This window comes from Meleagris gallopavo, chromosome 30 (assembly GCF_905368555.1).
Source record: "Meleagris gallopavo chromosome 30, MGAL_WU_HG_1.1, whole genome shotgun sequence".
NCBI lineage: Eukaryota > Metazoa > Chordata > Aves > Galliformes > Phasianidae > Meleagris > Meleagris gallopavo.
Genome location: NC_139433.1, coordinates 4,107,935 through 4,123,379, shown reverse-complemented (window position 1 = coordinate 4,123,379; position 15,445 = coordinate 4,107,935). Strand labels below are relative to the sequence as shown.

Sequence of the window (15,445 nt, the reverse complement as noted above, 5' to 3'; positions counted from 1 at the left end):
GTGGATATCCTTAGCACTAGAGCAGTACGTGAGCTCCTTGTGCCATTAGAAATAGTATTAAAGGTGTCCTTCCCTCAACTGAGTGTTTTAAAGATGTTTTTTTTTTTAATCCATCATTTAAAAACACCAAAATGGTATATATTTGAAGGGGGAAAAAAGACATCAGTAGTTAAATTTTATATCTCAGCGTTAGTTGTGACTGTCTGCAAATGACCTTTTAAGAGTTCTTTTGCTGAGCAGTACCGTTCCAGACCAAAGGTCAGGGTCACAATACTCATAATATTTGGTGAGTCATAGATTTGTCCTGGAATCCAATTCTGGAAGGCACTTATGGGACATTACTGTGGTGTGGATCAGACACTGGCATTGCAGCTGGGGGGGGGGAGGGAATGTATTTGCATGCCCTGCTTCAGCTGCTCACTGCCCTCATGCATACTGGGAATCCACATTGTGCTTCTTGTGTTACCCAATAAAGTTGGTATCTGGGAGCCCTTGGGAAAGCATCTCATTAATAAGGGTAGTTTTTGTTTGTTAATATTATTATTCTACCATTTTTTTGTCTCATTATCCTCGATCATAAACAGGACCACGAATGATGCTTGATTCCCCTGATTGTGAATGTTTCTTTGCTGGCTCAGGCTGGATGTTTGGTTTTGTGTTGGCTTTTTTTTTTCCTCATACAACATGAGAATGACCCAAAAATGACGTTTTCTAATGTTAGGCATCTATAATTAGTGTAAATCAATAATGATGCTTTCATATTTGTCTTCGCTCTTAAGTATCAGTCTCAATCTCTTCAGTTTCCTGTGACTTCCCCTCTTTGCTGTGTCCCTCAATTTTTCTCTTTGCTGCTTTCTTGACTCCTGCTGCTCCTGTTCAGAGGGGCTGTCCAGAGAATAAAGAATGCAAAGAGTCCTTGTGTGCAGCAAAAGGAAATCCATTTCAGAGGTATTCAAAGCCTTGTTCTCATCCCTGACCGGAGCGTATTTGGTTCAGCAGAAGTGGGAGAGATGGAATATGTTTTGTAAAAGGAAGTGTGCTTATAAAACAGTCTGATTCTTCTGCCAGCTCTCAAAATTAGGTTCTGTGAAAATAATGCCCTTTGGAAATCAGTGAGTTCCCAGCATTTCAAGTCGCCTCCTTCAGAGCCACGTCCTCCTGTTTATCCGTGGTTTTCTGAGACTTTCCTGCAGCACTTCCCCACTTTCTAGTACGTTCTCTCCTGTTGTGTGGAGAATCTTTTAGCAGCATAGGAAACCAGTGCACAGCACTGTTAGGTATGTCATTGCATCTGATGAAAAATAGCAACTGAGTGGTAGAAGGTGTTGTCTTTAGCTGAACAAGTACGTGGTTTTAAAGCTAGAATATATTTTTAAGTTAATATCCCTTTTCAGTTAGCTTATCCAGGCACCCAAAGTTCTGAGGAAGGACTGCTTACTGTTTATATAACTACTAATCACTAGTAGGAAAGAATTGAACGTAATCACCAAATAGAAGGAAATGGCAGGGAGTATCAGTGTCTGGTTTGTTTGATAAGGTGTGTAGGAATGGTGTATGACCCAATCCTGGCTGGACAACGTGGGTCTGGGGAGCAGCAGCGATGTGTGGGGCAGAGCAGGGCTGGGTGGCCCCCCTGCCCCCATCCCCAGCACTTCTGGGGTTGTGCCCTGACGGAGCCCAGTCAGAAACCAGGTGGAATCCAACCCAGCATGACACCAGGAAGGATTTTTCGGTTTCCTGTTGTGTGATGACAGCCTACAGGTGCTCCTTCCTCTCAGGAGGAAGGGGTTGCTGTTGCCAGTTGGCTGTGTGTTGTTCTGACATACCTTTTATTGAGCTTCTTGTTTGCTGGTGATGTGTTCACCAATGCATAATAGCTCGTGTTCTGCAGGGTGCCTTTCTTGCAGGGGGCAAGATACTGGTAGAAAAGTCACAAAGGAGGGAGCAGCAATGGCTTTTGTGGAAGGTTAACGCATGGCAGGACCTGCCAGTGCAGTGCTCTGCTCAGATTTCCTGCAGTTGTGGCAGCTGCATAACATGTAAGCATCGTTCTGATCAGGGGGCTTGATCTTTCAGACTTGTTTTATAATTGTTTGTTTAGCTATGTTTAAGGCCAAGTAAATATTTCAGTTATTTGGTAGTAATGGAGAACATTGGGTGATGTTTAAGGTCCAACCGTGGTGTGGAACCACAGCCAGAGAGCATAAGGATGCTCACTGGAACACCCCAGGTTAATCTGCATCTGTTCCAAAATGTAAGGATCTTTTATGTCTTTCCCTTTCTTTCCCTAGATGAGAGTGACAAAAATAATTAAGACTTCTTGTGTGTGTTTCAGATTGTGCCGTGAATGTCCATAAGAACTGCAAGAGTTTGCTGGCTGAATGCAGCAGCATCAGAACCAAGGTGGGTTTTAAAATGTGTTGTTACAAATAACAGTGCTTGGCAGTAAGATTGATGTGGTGGAAGTGTACTGAGTTATGTTAGTGCAGAATCCTGCCCTGCATCTTTAAAAGACACTGACTAGTCACTCATTTGCCATTACAGTCATTTGTGTAAGTAGTGAGAAGTGAAACAATTTATTATTTTTCTGAAAACTGTTTGACACTGGTGTCTGTCAGAGCTAGCATTTAAAAGAATGCTCAAAGCAATGTTGGTGGGTTTTTTTTACTATAATTGAATTATTTCATACCTCTGAATTTTTTGTGACTGTATTTTAATGGGTTGTCCCATCTCAAAGCAGAGGACAGAGTGAGGGGCACAGAGGAATTTGGTTGTAACAGTTGCACATTGCTTACAAGCTGAGCAATGCAGAATAAGTGGTTTAATTTTCAACCTGTGATAAGCTTCTGTCTTGCCAGGCTGTTCAGTTTCTATCTGTCACTGGGGTGCATGAGATTGCATATGAAGTCAGGGTTTGGTCTCAGATAGTCTCATTTTTTTTCTTTTAAATTCTGGTATTGGTTTCAAAAATCATTTCCTCCTTCTTATAACTGCTCTTGAGGGTTTGGTTTGTTTGAACTTGCAACTGTCAGTGATTTCAGAGCCTGATAGCAGCTTAGGAGCACTGTGAGGAGGAAAAGAGCGTAGCAGCTCAGATCTGGGCTGTTGGGGTTGGAGGAAGTGTTGTCAGCCTTTGGTGATTTAGAGTATAGGAATGTTCTTATGTTGTTTTTGTGGGTTTATTTTAACATGTATATTTCAAACTTTTCCAGGCCTTGTGCATTTTCCTTTTAAACATAAAAATTCACTTGCACTCCTGCTTTAATTTCCACTCTTTGCTGTCATTCTTTCATTCTTGAGTCATCCCTTACAAATTGCTCCTGAAGAGAACAAAGAGAGAATGGTGGCACAAAACGATATGGAGAACGGAGCCACAGGAGAAAAGCGAGACTCCCCAGAGGCAATTTGTTACAAACTTCATTACTTAATTTTGTCTGTCTTTGATAAATGGAGTCTCAGTGGATTGTAGCATCCCAGTGTGGTGAGGATTAGAAAGTTGTGCAGATAGCAGAGATGTAGGCTTTGAACAGCCTTGATTTGGTTGAAACCTGGCATTGATTTGGGTTAGCGTTCGTTTAGTTTGTACTGCTTTAAGCTAAACTGCAGTGTTGGTGAAGATTGTTTACCTGAAGAGTATGATTTTATTGGATGTATTTCTTATGGTCGTGGCTTCAATTCAGCTGTAACTTCACTTTTACTTCAGTTTAGTTTATAGTTGACAGAACTTTTACGTATGGGATTCATGTCTGCATGCTGCTCTTCTGGAACGTGGAGAAATCAGAGCTGTTATTGTGTCAAACCATATGGACCTCTGCATACAGCTTTGTTATATAGGAAAAATCTCATTTATTTTGGACTGAAAGTTTGGCTGTATGTGTAAGACTATTGTCTTTTTTCCTGTAGCAGAAAGATTTGCAGCACAGACCTTCTGGACCCGCACAAAGTTCGTCCCAGTGCATTTCCCCAGGTTTGTACTAAAGAGTGATTTCTGTGCTCAAGACTCATCTGTTCAATTGTATTTTTTTCTCTAATATGTTTTAGAGGCTATACACAGTGTGTTATTGAAGTATAGAGAAGGTCTCTTTTAATAAGATGGCTTCATTTTTTTTTCTGCTGGGAATGGCTTAGAGGCTCCTGGCAATCTCCTGTGTGTTTTTATCTTTTTATCTTTTTATTTTTCTTTATACCTTCTTGCTGTGTAACCTCAAAATATCATGGTGAAAAGGGATCGATAAGCTAGTTTCTCATTGATTGTCTATTCTCTGGCCTCTGAAAAGACTAGAACTGTGAACTTTGTTTTACATCAGATTTTCATAATTGTCTATTTAAAACTTGCCTGCAGCTAGTGGTTGCTAGAAACCTCTAAGCCGAGCTAGTGCTAATGGTCTGAACATAAATCTTTGTTGAAATGAAGTGGGGAAAAGGGATCTGGGAGCAAAAATGAGAAGCAAGAAAGCTCTGTTGCAGCATAGGCTTTGAAATAGCTTTCTGCTACTAGAAAAGACCATCATAGTTGCAGTTGTAAGATTTAAATGGCGTTTTAATTGGTAGAAGTTATGAGATGTGCATTAACAGAATTGCTTCTTGGGTTCTCAGGTGACTCACCGTAATAAGAGCAGAATTATTTTCTGCTGTGCAGTCGCTCTGCTTTGATGGGCATCAGGAACACAATTGAGTTGAATGTCTGGGTATTGCTCTGATCTCTACAAATGTATTTATTAGGTACCATTTAGCTTGAGTTTCAAGCAGTACTTCATGAAACAATTCTTACCAACAAGGGGAATAATTACTGTAAGAAGATGAGTGGTTGATTGCATGGTCAAAAATGGTTTTGTGCATTTAGGGAAAAGAGCAGAGACTAAAATAGGAAGCAAGGAGGACTAAAGAAAATAGGAGACGCTGGCTGTAGGGCTTCTGGGTGGAACAGCTCTGTGGTACACAGTCTGGTCTGATGCTGTAGGCTAGCAGCGATCGATACAGGCTCTCAGCAGTGTGCAGACAGTGCTAATTGAACTCAGAAAATGGCTTTTTGCTGGTGCAGACTTTGCTAGGCAGCCACTGCTTGTTTTTTGTGGTCAGAAGCAGAAGATGGAAGTCAGAAGAGCAGCTGATAGCATGGGCTGTGTTGTTACCCGCTGCAGGCTGCGGTGCCCAGCAAAAGAAGCCAGAGGGGTTGTGAGTGTAAAGGAGGAACGTGTTTTGAGAAAGATTCAAGTTGTGCCCTCCCCCATATTTTCTTCAGGAGGTGTTGAGGTTTGACCTGCCGTTGTGAATTAAAGCTCTTATGTTCTTGCCTTGGAAGCACAGAAGGAGAACATGGTGGCTGATTTCCATACTTCCCAAATGGAAATGGATATCATTTATTATTAAGGTCTTGTTCAAGAAATTCTCTTTTGCCAGTCCCACCAATATTCACTTATTTTGCTTTTTTGGGATGATGGCTTAAAGCTCATTGCTTGGATGATGGATGGGGAAATATATCTCGGTTTACTCTATTTGTTATAGGCTGAGAATGAGCTGTGTGCATATGCAAATTATTTCCAACTTGAAGAACCATTGGGAGAGCTGTTTCCAGTGGGTGGAAGGTGCAGTGTTATTTGCATTATATGTTATTGATGAAACCTTCTCTGAAGCTCTCGTGCAGTTCTAGTCAACTGTTTCAAGGAGAGTGAGATCACAGAGCTGGGGTGGAGAGCAGGGATATGAAGAAATGTGGAAAAACCTGTTTTATGAATAGAAATAGGAATGCCTGGATTGTCCTGTGTTTGGTTGAGGAAAACAAGTTGAGGGGAGAGGGATCTTCAGCAGGGGTGCAGACCAAGGAGGGGGGCTTTGGGGGCTGAATAGGCACCAGAAGGAAAGTTGTAAATTGGTGATGGTGGGCATAGGCTGGGGTTGAAGGCACTCTGGAGCTGCTACAGCATGGCATGGAGGTCAGTCTGACTGCTAAGACAGCCTGCATCCAGGGGCTCCAAGGTGAGAATTCTTCCACTGCCATGTCCTTAAAAGCACTCTGAAGACAGGGCAGACCTTGCCAGAGAGAAGGTTTGAGGACTGTCTGATTCCTCATCCTCAGCCTCCCTGAAGTTCCTTTTATAAACGGACGTATTTGGTCTCCTGTTTCATACATTCGTTGCAGACATTAGTGCTAAATAGTTGTATCCAATTTTCATAAGTCTATTACAGGCTTCGTGTACTGTATAACAGTGATTAAAGTTTTAAATGTCTTTCCAGTTCATAGTCTGTCTAGATTTAAAAAGCATTAAAAATCTGCAGTATTACAATTAAATTTAGCTCTGGTGTCTCTTACGCTCGGCGTGCAGATGGAAATGGCTGAGCAGCAATAAGCATTGCAGAGAACTTGTGGTTTTCTGTGATCTCAGATTTTTCTTGTTTGCCATGAAATGTTCTGTGCCCTTATACAGTAGGGTGTGAATAATTGTGTGTAGGTTCTGGTGTTTTACTAAAGGAGAAGATACTTTGCAATTTCCACACTAAATGGGCACAGTAGGGACCAATTTCCTGCACTTCAGACCTGCTGATTTAGCCAATACAGTAAGTTAAGTGACAGCTTTACATTTCTAGAAGGATCACAGGTAGTATAAAAACAGTGCATCTCTGGGGCCACTTTACTGTGCCAAGTCTGAGGGCAGCCAGTAGTGAGCATGGGGAATACAAATTCAAAAAGCAGCGGCAGAAGCAATGCGATCCCAGCTCATCCCGAGCTGTCTTTTTGTGGCTCCTTTTCGAGAAAATGGAATGAAAATGTCTTTTTGGACAACGAGCTTTTGACATCCAAGATCCTGTCTGTTCTCCGTCCGCACTCAGAGAGAGGTTTGAGAGCAGGCGACCTGCAGTGTACGCCTCATTTTCTGAGCACCAATTCCATTTTCGCCTCCCTAGCCGCTTCCTTGAAGGAGCAGCCCCGCAGCCTTCTCCTGGGGCCAGATGGCACCCCAGCACTGCCGCGGAACCTCGGCATGACTATCGCCCAGAGAGGAAATTCTCCATCTTCACTGAACACCGCAGGAGCCGTTAGCAAATTTGGGTAAGTAAACAAACTACCTCTCCTTCACTGGCTCCTGCTGTCGCCCCCTCCCCCATCTGGAAAGAAAACCAATTAAAAATAAAACAAGGCTCACGTTTTCGAGCTCAAGAGAGGATCGTTGGGCTCTTAATGCTGAATTTTGTTGTTTAAAATAACAGTCTATCTTTGGTCCCTCTGTGCTGTGTCACAAAGATATACTGTGAGATAGTGGAGTGTTCGAGCATTCCTGTCTGGAGCACGTTTTTAATGGGTGTATTTATCTTCAGACTTGCTGAAATCCAAGAATCTTTTCTGAGGTCACTTATTCTGGGCTGTGCTAGTTCTGACTCGTGTGGAAGGACGGTGCTTTAAATTGCAGGATACCTGGGTTAAAATAGTGGACAAGTTCAAAGCTGTCTGCTGGTTTGTGTAGTTGTGCTCCTCTTATACCACAGTTATGCTCCGTCTTTACTGAAAGTGCCCTTTGGACTCTGAAATGGCTGTGGTTTGTCAGCAGGTGATGTGCTGTTGTTTTTTTTTAATGTCAGACCAGAAGTTGCATCCTTGGTCATGCTGCTCTAATGAAATCTGCATTGTGTCACTGATCAACGTACTGCACTTATTTGTCTGTGCAAACTGCGAGTGCAGGGGTAGCTTCTGTGTTTTTTAACTTCACTGCTTTATAGGAAAGCTGCTTGTTGAAGTAGTTGGCTTTTATTTATTGATTTAAGTAGAGTAACTTTTAAAAAATATTAATGTTCTATTTGGGTCCCTCATTCTAATTTCTTTGGCCACTTAGACTAATTTCAGGAGACATGGATGAAGGGGATTCAGGATTTATAAAGTTTAAGCAGACCTCAGATGATGTTGTCTCACTTGCACCTTCAACAGCAGACTGCATTTTTCTGGAAGGTATGGAAGCTTCTGTGTTTTTTCAGCACTTTCAGACGAGTAAGAAACTGCATACAGTACATCTTGAGATGTATTTACCCTTGTCGATGGTAATGAAGGATAAAGATTAATTATTGAAATTGAATGTGCTTTTGGTCTAGATGCATATTCTCTATCCCTCCGAAGTGAAATAGAAACAGACGCTCATGAGTTTGAGGCAGAGTCTTGGAGTGTTGCAGTGGAACAGCCTTATGCAAAGAAGCAAAAGAAAGAAGTTGTAAAGAGGCAGGATGTCATTTATGGTAAGAACGCTATTAATTCTTTGAAACTTTTTTATTTTATAGTGAGACAACGGAAATTGTTATTTTTATGAGCTTCCAGTTTGGCTCGTGCTTGTAAACTGGAACTGAGTACAAACTTTCAAATCTGTTATTTATCTCAGTGTGCCTAAGTCCTCCTAATAATGATTTTAAGCAACCCATATTTATCTTTCTGCCTATGTAAGCAGCAAAACCTGGCTGTGCTATTAGAAATATCCTAAGCTCAACTTCTACTGGGAGATGATATTAAATAAGCAGGGTCATTCTTGGTCACTGCTTGATTGAGAGATTAGCAGGGCAAATTCAGGTGCTTTAATTGTGGTTGTGTTCTTTCCTTGATAGTGATACAATACCTTAGAAAAAGTTTATGGACAGCTTCAGAATAGCTGGCTTCTAGCAAGATCTAGAATGGTACAAAGTATGGCTGGAAGGAGACAAGATGTCACATAGTCTTTGCTGTCAGTGCATGCTGTTGTATAATCAGCTGTACCTAGACTTCAGCTGTTTGTTTTCTGTGCTAATAAACATCTCTGAAAAATGCTGCAATATTAAGCTCTCTGATTGATAAGGGAAGTTATTCCTGATATTTGATATAAAATTGCTTTTGCTGCAGTTTAAGAATATCACCTCTAGTTTCTCTTGTCCTATCTGTCACCCTTGATACCAGAAGCAGTTGAGGGTTGTTTTTCTAGCTATTGTTACTTTGACAGTAGGTTTGGTCACTTGCAAAAGATGATGACTTTCAGAGACTGCTCTCTTCTCACTAGTCATGGCACACCACATAAATGAGCACTAATTTTTATTTCCCTTTACCCAGAACTAATGCAGACTGAAATGCACCATGTTAGAACGCTGAAAATAATGCTGAAGGTGTACTCCAAAGCCATGAAAGAGGAACTGCAGTTCTCAAATGCAGTCATCAACAAGCTGTTCCCCTGTGTGGATGAGCTGCTGGAGATGCATGGGCAATTCCTGCTCCAGTTAAAGGAGCGGCGAAAGGAGTCCTTGGAAGAAGGCAGTGACCGAAATTATATAATCCAGAACATTGGAGACCTCTTGGTAAAACAGGTGTGAGACTGTACCAGATTTCTTGATGCTATTAAGCACCTCAAAAGCTAATTATAAGATAAAAATATGGTTGTGTAGACGTTAATAGAAGGCTGGGATTAAGAGCACCGTCTTAATATGTGTGCATGTGACTGCCAGGAACACATCTGATCAAAATCCTGAGAGATGTTCACTGGCTGTTCTTTGGGCACACATGAGCTCGTTATGTGGTATTCTGTGAGAATGATTTGGTCTTATCTTTGTGTTCTGAAATGTACCCATGGTGTCCTTCCCAAATACAGCTGCTGTGCACTTAATGCTGAGCTTCTTGGTTCTGACCGTTTAATCTTTTCTACTAATGACAGCTGCTTTTAAGTTTATTGCCTGCTCTATTAATGAGTGGATGCAACAATTTTTGTGTACTGTGACTTTTTTTTTGTTCTTCACCTTTTGCAATCCTTAGTCTTCAAGTGCAGAAGCTCAGAAATCCTCTTAAAAATTTTCATTAAGACAACAGTCAGTTAATACTTGTTTAAGCTCTCAATTTCTTCTGTAACAGAAATAAGAAATGTTGAAATGCTGTCTCAGGATTCAGTTAATGTAAAACTAAATGGGGGTCTTGGGGTGCTTGTAGGTCAATGATTCATGCGTTTAATACTTATATTTCTCATTTAGTTCTCAGGTGAAAATGGGGAGAGAATGAAAGAAAAATACGGTGTGTTCTGTTCTGGACATAATGAAGCTGTTAGTCACTATAAAGACCTGCTCCAAAGCCACAAGAAGTTCCAAAACTTAATAAAGGTAAACAGCAATCAGAAGCCTCCCATTATTACTGTGCAAAGTATTCTTGAACTCTTTCAGTTCTATTTTATGCTTGAAGATATCTTAATTTTGAATGAGCAGATATTGAGAGGTATAGTCTCGTTGTTTGATAGGTTGTTTGCTGCTTGTATTTTAAATTTTTTGAGCTGTTTGGGATGGGTAGGTATTTTTTTTTTTTCTTGAGAACACCTAGTACTGGAGAGTAGAGTATTTGTTCTGTTCATGGCTTTATCACTGACTGCCCTGCTGTCTGGCCATCTATGTAAACTGGCTTGATGATAAATACTGTTGATAAAAATACTATAGGAAAAACAGGAACTCTTAATTTAGCTTTGCCCACTACATCATCTTTCCAAAACCAGAAGATTGGCTCCAGGGCAGTTTGTTTATCTGCTGTACAGTGTAATGCACAATTAATAGGACGGGCACAAGAAGCACAGCCAAACTGGAAGCCTGTAACCTGAATCTTAGCTGGCACTGCACAGCCCGTGGTATTCTCGTGTTCCAGTCATTAGTAAGTGATACTGTGTGAACTTTCCAGCATGACTCTGTAGTTATAGCTCTTCTTAACTAGGTGCCTTGAAAGAAAAAGGTTTTCACTTCTAAAGAAACTAAACCTGTAAGCAGAGTTCTAAAACAAATAGCCTTTGTTGTTGTAAAGGAAGATCTGGGTGCTATATTCAGCCCCCAGGAGTGCTTTGTTCCTGCAGTCAGGCCAGCTGGTGGCATTTTGGTGCCTTAGTCTTCCATTTCTAAGCAGGAAAGTGTTTCTGTGCATCAACATCCTCATGAACGTGCAGTGGTAAAATAAACACTTATTCATAATTGATATAATTTGGCTGTTAGTTGGGTTTGGTTTTAAAATTATTATAACTTCCTATGTAGTTAAGGACTGGTCCATTACAGAAGGCATTCAGTTAGCAAACAGTTCAGATTCAGAACTTTGGCTTCAGGTTCAGTTTAAAAGTAGTTGGAAATAATAACTAAAATGCTTTTTTCTAGTAATAAGGGCATTTTTTGATGTTATCAGGAGTTGTGCTTTTGTAACAGAGCACAGATAATTTTGTGGTGCTAAACTTAATTTTGCAAAGGTGTTTTGATATAGTAAATGTGTAAATGGAAAGGGGAGGGAGTTAAAAACAAAACATAAATGGATGTGACAGATCTGTCTTGTTTTCTAGAAAATTGGCAACTGTTCCATTGTGAGGAGACTTGGAGTTCAGGAGTGCATCCTTCTGGTTACGCAGCGCATCACCAAATACCCAGTCCTGGTGGAACGTATTATTCAGAACACAGAAGGTAGTTTGCTTAATCTTTCCTAGAAGCCTGACAGTTGTTACCTCATCCTTTTTCTCCTATTCCACATGTTCTTTCCTCAGATGAGGAGAACAGGCTGGTTCTGCCTTATAGCAGCTTTCTTACTTCCTAGTTAGCTGGAGATGCAGTTCTAGATGCAGATTCACATCAGTCTTGCTTCATCAGAGGATCAGAAGCAACACTGAGTTTCAAGTTCAGAGGCACAACATGTAGTAGCTAAGCCAAGCTGTTCATTAAAGATGCAGAGCGAAAGGAAGGAATTTATTTATAAACTCAAGCTCTTAAATACTGTCAAATCCTCAGTCAGGAACCTTCATGTTAAAATATGTTTGATTCATAGTTGTATTCCTGGGTTGAAAATTGGACTAATTTCTGTTCTTTTTCTCTTAGTGGGAACTAAGGACTATGAAGATCTGATCCATGCCCTCAATTTAATTAAGTATACAATCACTCATGTAGATGCCGTAGTAAATGAGTGTGAGAAGGGGCAGCGCCTTAAAGAGATCATGCATAAAATGGAGCTAAAATCATCTGGGAAATGCAAGAATGGGCTTTTCTTCCGAAAGGATGACATGGGACAGAGGCGACTTCTGCTGGATGGGATGCTGTACTGGAAAGCTGCGTCAGGACGGCTCAAAGGTAAAGGACCAGGAATGGGAGAAGTACAACAAGATTTGTCTTTGTTCTGTAACTGCTTATTATTGATTCTTTGAGTATAAAGAAGGATGATGATAACCCACTTGTTTAATAGGATATTGGGGGCAATAGATCTTGTTCTATTCCTGGCTTGTCCAATAAGCATCTCTGTAATGGTGCACGATAAGTTCCTTATGCTGTTGGCTTATTATCTGTCTGATCTGCTTTCCAATTCAAGAGGGAGGTACACGTACAGGTACATGACAAAGCTTTGAGTCATATCGACTTAGTCTCCTGGGGAAAGGCACTGTATTGTGCAAGCTCTTGGTTCATGCTTGAAGAAATTGTCAAATCTGTGACACCTTTGTTCTGCATAATGTCTGTTTATCCAGAAAATCAAAACCACGTTCATTGTCCAGCTGTTCAAAGAAAAGCTTCAGATGGTACATGTAGTGAAGCCAAGAAAAGCTGGTACTGTGAACATCTGCAGATTCAGAACGATCTGCCATTAAGGGAGATATGTTCAGTCATGACTACTTGAGTCCAGATGTTAGTATGCCTCTGTAGGTGCTTTCAAGCTTTAAATTGGCTCTATTTGTATTCTGCTGGCTCTGCATGTGTACAGGCTGTGTCTGGAAACTGCAGTGTTTTGAGTCTGCATCAGTTTATTTGAATCAAAGCCTTTTTTTTTTTCTTTTTGTTACTGTAGATGTTCTGGCAGTCCTGCTAAATGATGTACTGTTACTCTTACAAGAAAAGGACCAAAAATATATGTTTGTATCAGTGGTAGGTATTGGTCATCTGATTTAATGCATTAACTTAAAATATTTATGAAAATGAGAGTAATTACAGACAAAATACAAATAGGAATTCTAGATGTTATGCTGGCCTCATAAGGAAAATGTAGTTGATAAACAAGCCAGTGGTTCAGTGCTTCTCCTTTTCTTGTGCTGTGACTGATTTTAACTGAGCTTTGTTAGGCTGCTATTTCATGCATGTCATGTTAAATGCTAGAACTGTGCTTTAAAAGGTACTTGCAAATAGGATCTGCTTCTGTGTATCAGTTTGAAAGGGAAAAATCTTCCATTTCAGCTGGGTACGTGGTACAATAGCCAATGACTTGCTGTGGGCAGAGAATTTTCCTGAAGGAAACATAAAAAAAGCATTAAATGCTAATGTAATTGCTACAGCACTGTAGAATACTCAGTGGATTTGCTTGCTTTTCTGGGGCATTTCCACAGCTGTACTCAGAGCAGTTAATTGCATATACTTTGTCCTTTTCTAGTTCAGTTATGACCGTAATAGAACCAATCCAGATATCACTCCTCCACAGATAAATGGAGCAAGTGAGAGGAGCAAATGGATCGGTTTTACAGTTCTGTTTTCTTAATTTCACTGTAGATTATGGTGTGAAGCAGCTGCAAAGAAGTGTTCTCATCTGAAAACCTTCCTAGGTTACAAATATTGAACCTTTGCTTTAATATTCAGTCAGGTAGCAAGAACTCCTTATTTTTGAAGTGTGCAGTTTGTATTTTATGTTTTGATTTATGGTTAATGAGTGAAAAATGACAAGGGTCAGAAATATCACCATAGCAGAAAGTTACTGTATTGCTGTGTCGTATCTCATGGTGGCCACGTAGCCCTGTAAGGTAAGAAGGCAGAGGGGAGGTTAGAAGCACAAACTCTAAGAAATGTATATAATGCAGTGCAGTAAATAATATTTTCTTTTATAGGATTCTAAACCACCAGTTATCTCACTGCAAAAGCTGATTGTAAGAGAGGTGGCTAATGAGGAAAAGGCAATGTTCTTAATTAGTGCTTCCTTAGAAGGACCAGAAATGTATGAAATTCACACAAGCTCAAAAGAAGAGAGGAATTCCTGGATGGCTCACATCCGCAGAGCTGTAGAAAGGTAAATAATGACTGGAAGCTGGAAGGCTTCATTTGTCACTCATCAGCCTTCCCTTCACAGGACTTGTTTGTTAAGTTTATCATTAAAAAAAAAAAACAACTTTCAACTGTCTGTAAACTTCCTCTGTAAGACTGAAGCAGGCTGTTTGGTGCATATTTACTGGGCAGAAGCTGCTCAAAAAGATGCTGGAACGAATAGCTTAAAACTTTGTTCTGCTTTTTTTTTTTTTTTAACTTCACTGATGTCAAAAGGGATAAGAGAAAAATACTGACATGCAAGATAAAACAACACCTCAGGCAAAAGCTTCAGGCTGAATGCTGAGATGATTTTAAATTATCCAATGTGTAAATGAAACATATTTCTGTCTCCCATCTTTTACAGCTGTCCTGATGAAGAAGGAGGATCATTTTGTGAACCTGAATCAGAAAGGAGACTGGCTGAAGCAAGAGCGGCGAAATTAAGAGAATTCCAAGGTAATTATATATATTCCACAGGCAGCTTCTCAGCATCTCTTGTGATTTATGACTATCTTGTTATTACCTGTGACCAAATTTCTCCTGAATTTTTCTCAAGGTATTGCAGGGTTGCGTAGAAATAGTTTAAGAAAAGAACTAATAAGCTCTGAGTGCTTTGTGAGGCGTTCTGTTGGTTTTTTCCCCCGACTGTTGATTACATCTCTGACTATGAAATGAATTAAAGCTTCCAAACTGAATGTTGTACTCTAACAGCAATTTGGAAGGCAAAACTGAGTTTGTTTCTTCTATTAGAGCGTTTGAACACAAAAGATGACCTGATTGTGCAAAGTCTAACTGAGAAACAACAAATCTATCAAGAAATGTCCGAACTGTATGGATTTGAAGACCATTCCCCAGGATCCCAATCTAGGGTGCTACTTCTGGGGGATATCCCAGAAAGTCTGCAAGGAGAGGCACTTCTGAAGTCTGCAGTGGTGGAAGGTAAGTGCAGCAGGGAAACTTGTGTGCTCACTGCAGTGCAGATGTTGGGATAAGCAGACAGGATCTAAGTACAGGTCACAAGAATGGTCTTCTAATAGTTCTGTGTAATGCAATTCAGAGGCAAAACCAGCCTGCAGGATAGGTAGAATTCACCTGTGCTTCTAGGTGGAGGACCACCTCCTCAGCTTTGTGGGTTTTTTATTTTTTAATTTTATTTTCCTTTTTAATGACCAACCCGTGGAATCTTCAAATGAGTGTATTCAGATGGATAACAAGGCGACCTAATAATAAACCAACTCTGAAATATAATCACAAGTGTTCTAGGTTAAAATAACCTATCTGAAAATAGCGTAATTAGACAGACACAAACCACAAACATCACTTTTAGTTTGACCAAAAAAAAGCATTCAGGGCTTGATAATTTGAGCTCAAGGAAGAGGTCAGCTTCATTTTCAATATGAAGAGCCTGTCATAAAGAATATGTCACAAAGAAAATGGGGAAATCTCTTAAAAATCT

General features: G+C 40.3%; 1 protein-coding gene across 7 annotated transcripts in view; it reads left to right on the top strand.

Annotated features, from left to right (window-relative positions):
• Nucleotides 1-15,445, top strand: part of ARHGEF18 (Rho/Rac guanine nucleotide exchange factor 18) — a 42,759-nt gene that overhangs the window by 17,175 nt on the left and 10,139 nt on the right. For 5 of the 7 annotated variants that reach the window (XM_085211805.1, XM_085211802.1, XM_085211800.1 and 2 more), the window contains 13 exons: nt 2,336-2,403; nt 3,904-3,967; nt 6,904-7,048; nt 7,827-7,939; nt 8,080-8,220; nt 9,056-9,306; nt 9,961-10,086; nt 11,289-11,406; nt 11,815-12,063; nt 12,770-12,846; nt 13,794-13,972; nt 14,354-14,445; nt 14,740-14,928. In XM_085211805.1, the coding sequence (XP_085067931.1) occupies nt 2,336-2,403; nt 3,904-3,967; nt 6,904-7,048; nt 7,827-7,939; nt 8,080-8,220; nt 9,056-9,306; nt 9,961-10,086; nt 11,289-11,406; nt 11,815-12,063; nt 12,770-12,846; nt 13,794-13,972; nt 14,354-14,445; nt 14,740-14,928 (1,812 nt within the window). The remainder of the gene's footprint in view (nt 1-2,335; nt 2,404-3,903; nt 3,968-6,903; nt 7,049-7,826; nt 7,940-8,079; nt 8,221-9,055; nt 9,307-9,960; nt 10,087-11,288; nt 11,407-11,814; nt 12,064-12,769; nt 12,847-13,793; nt 13,973-14,353; nt 14,446-14,739; nt 14,929-15,445) is intronic. The other 2 variants (XM_085211801.1, XM_085211804.1) reach the window with 1 other exon arrangement.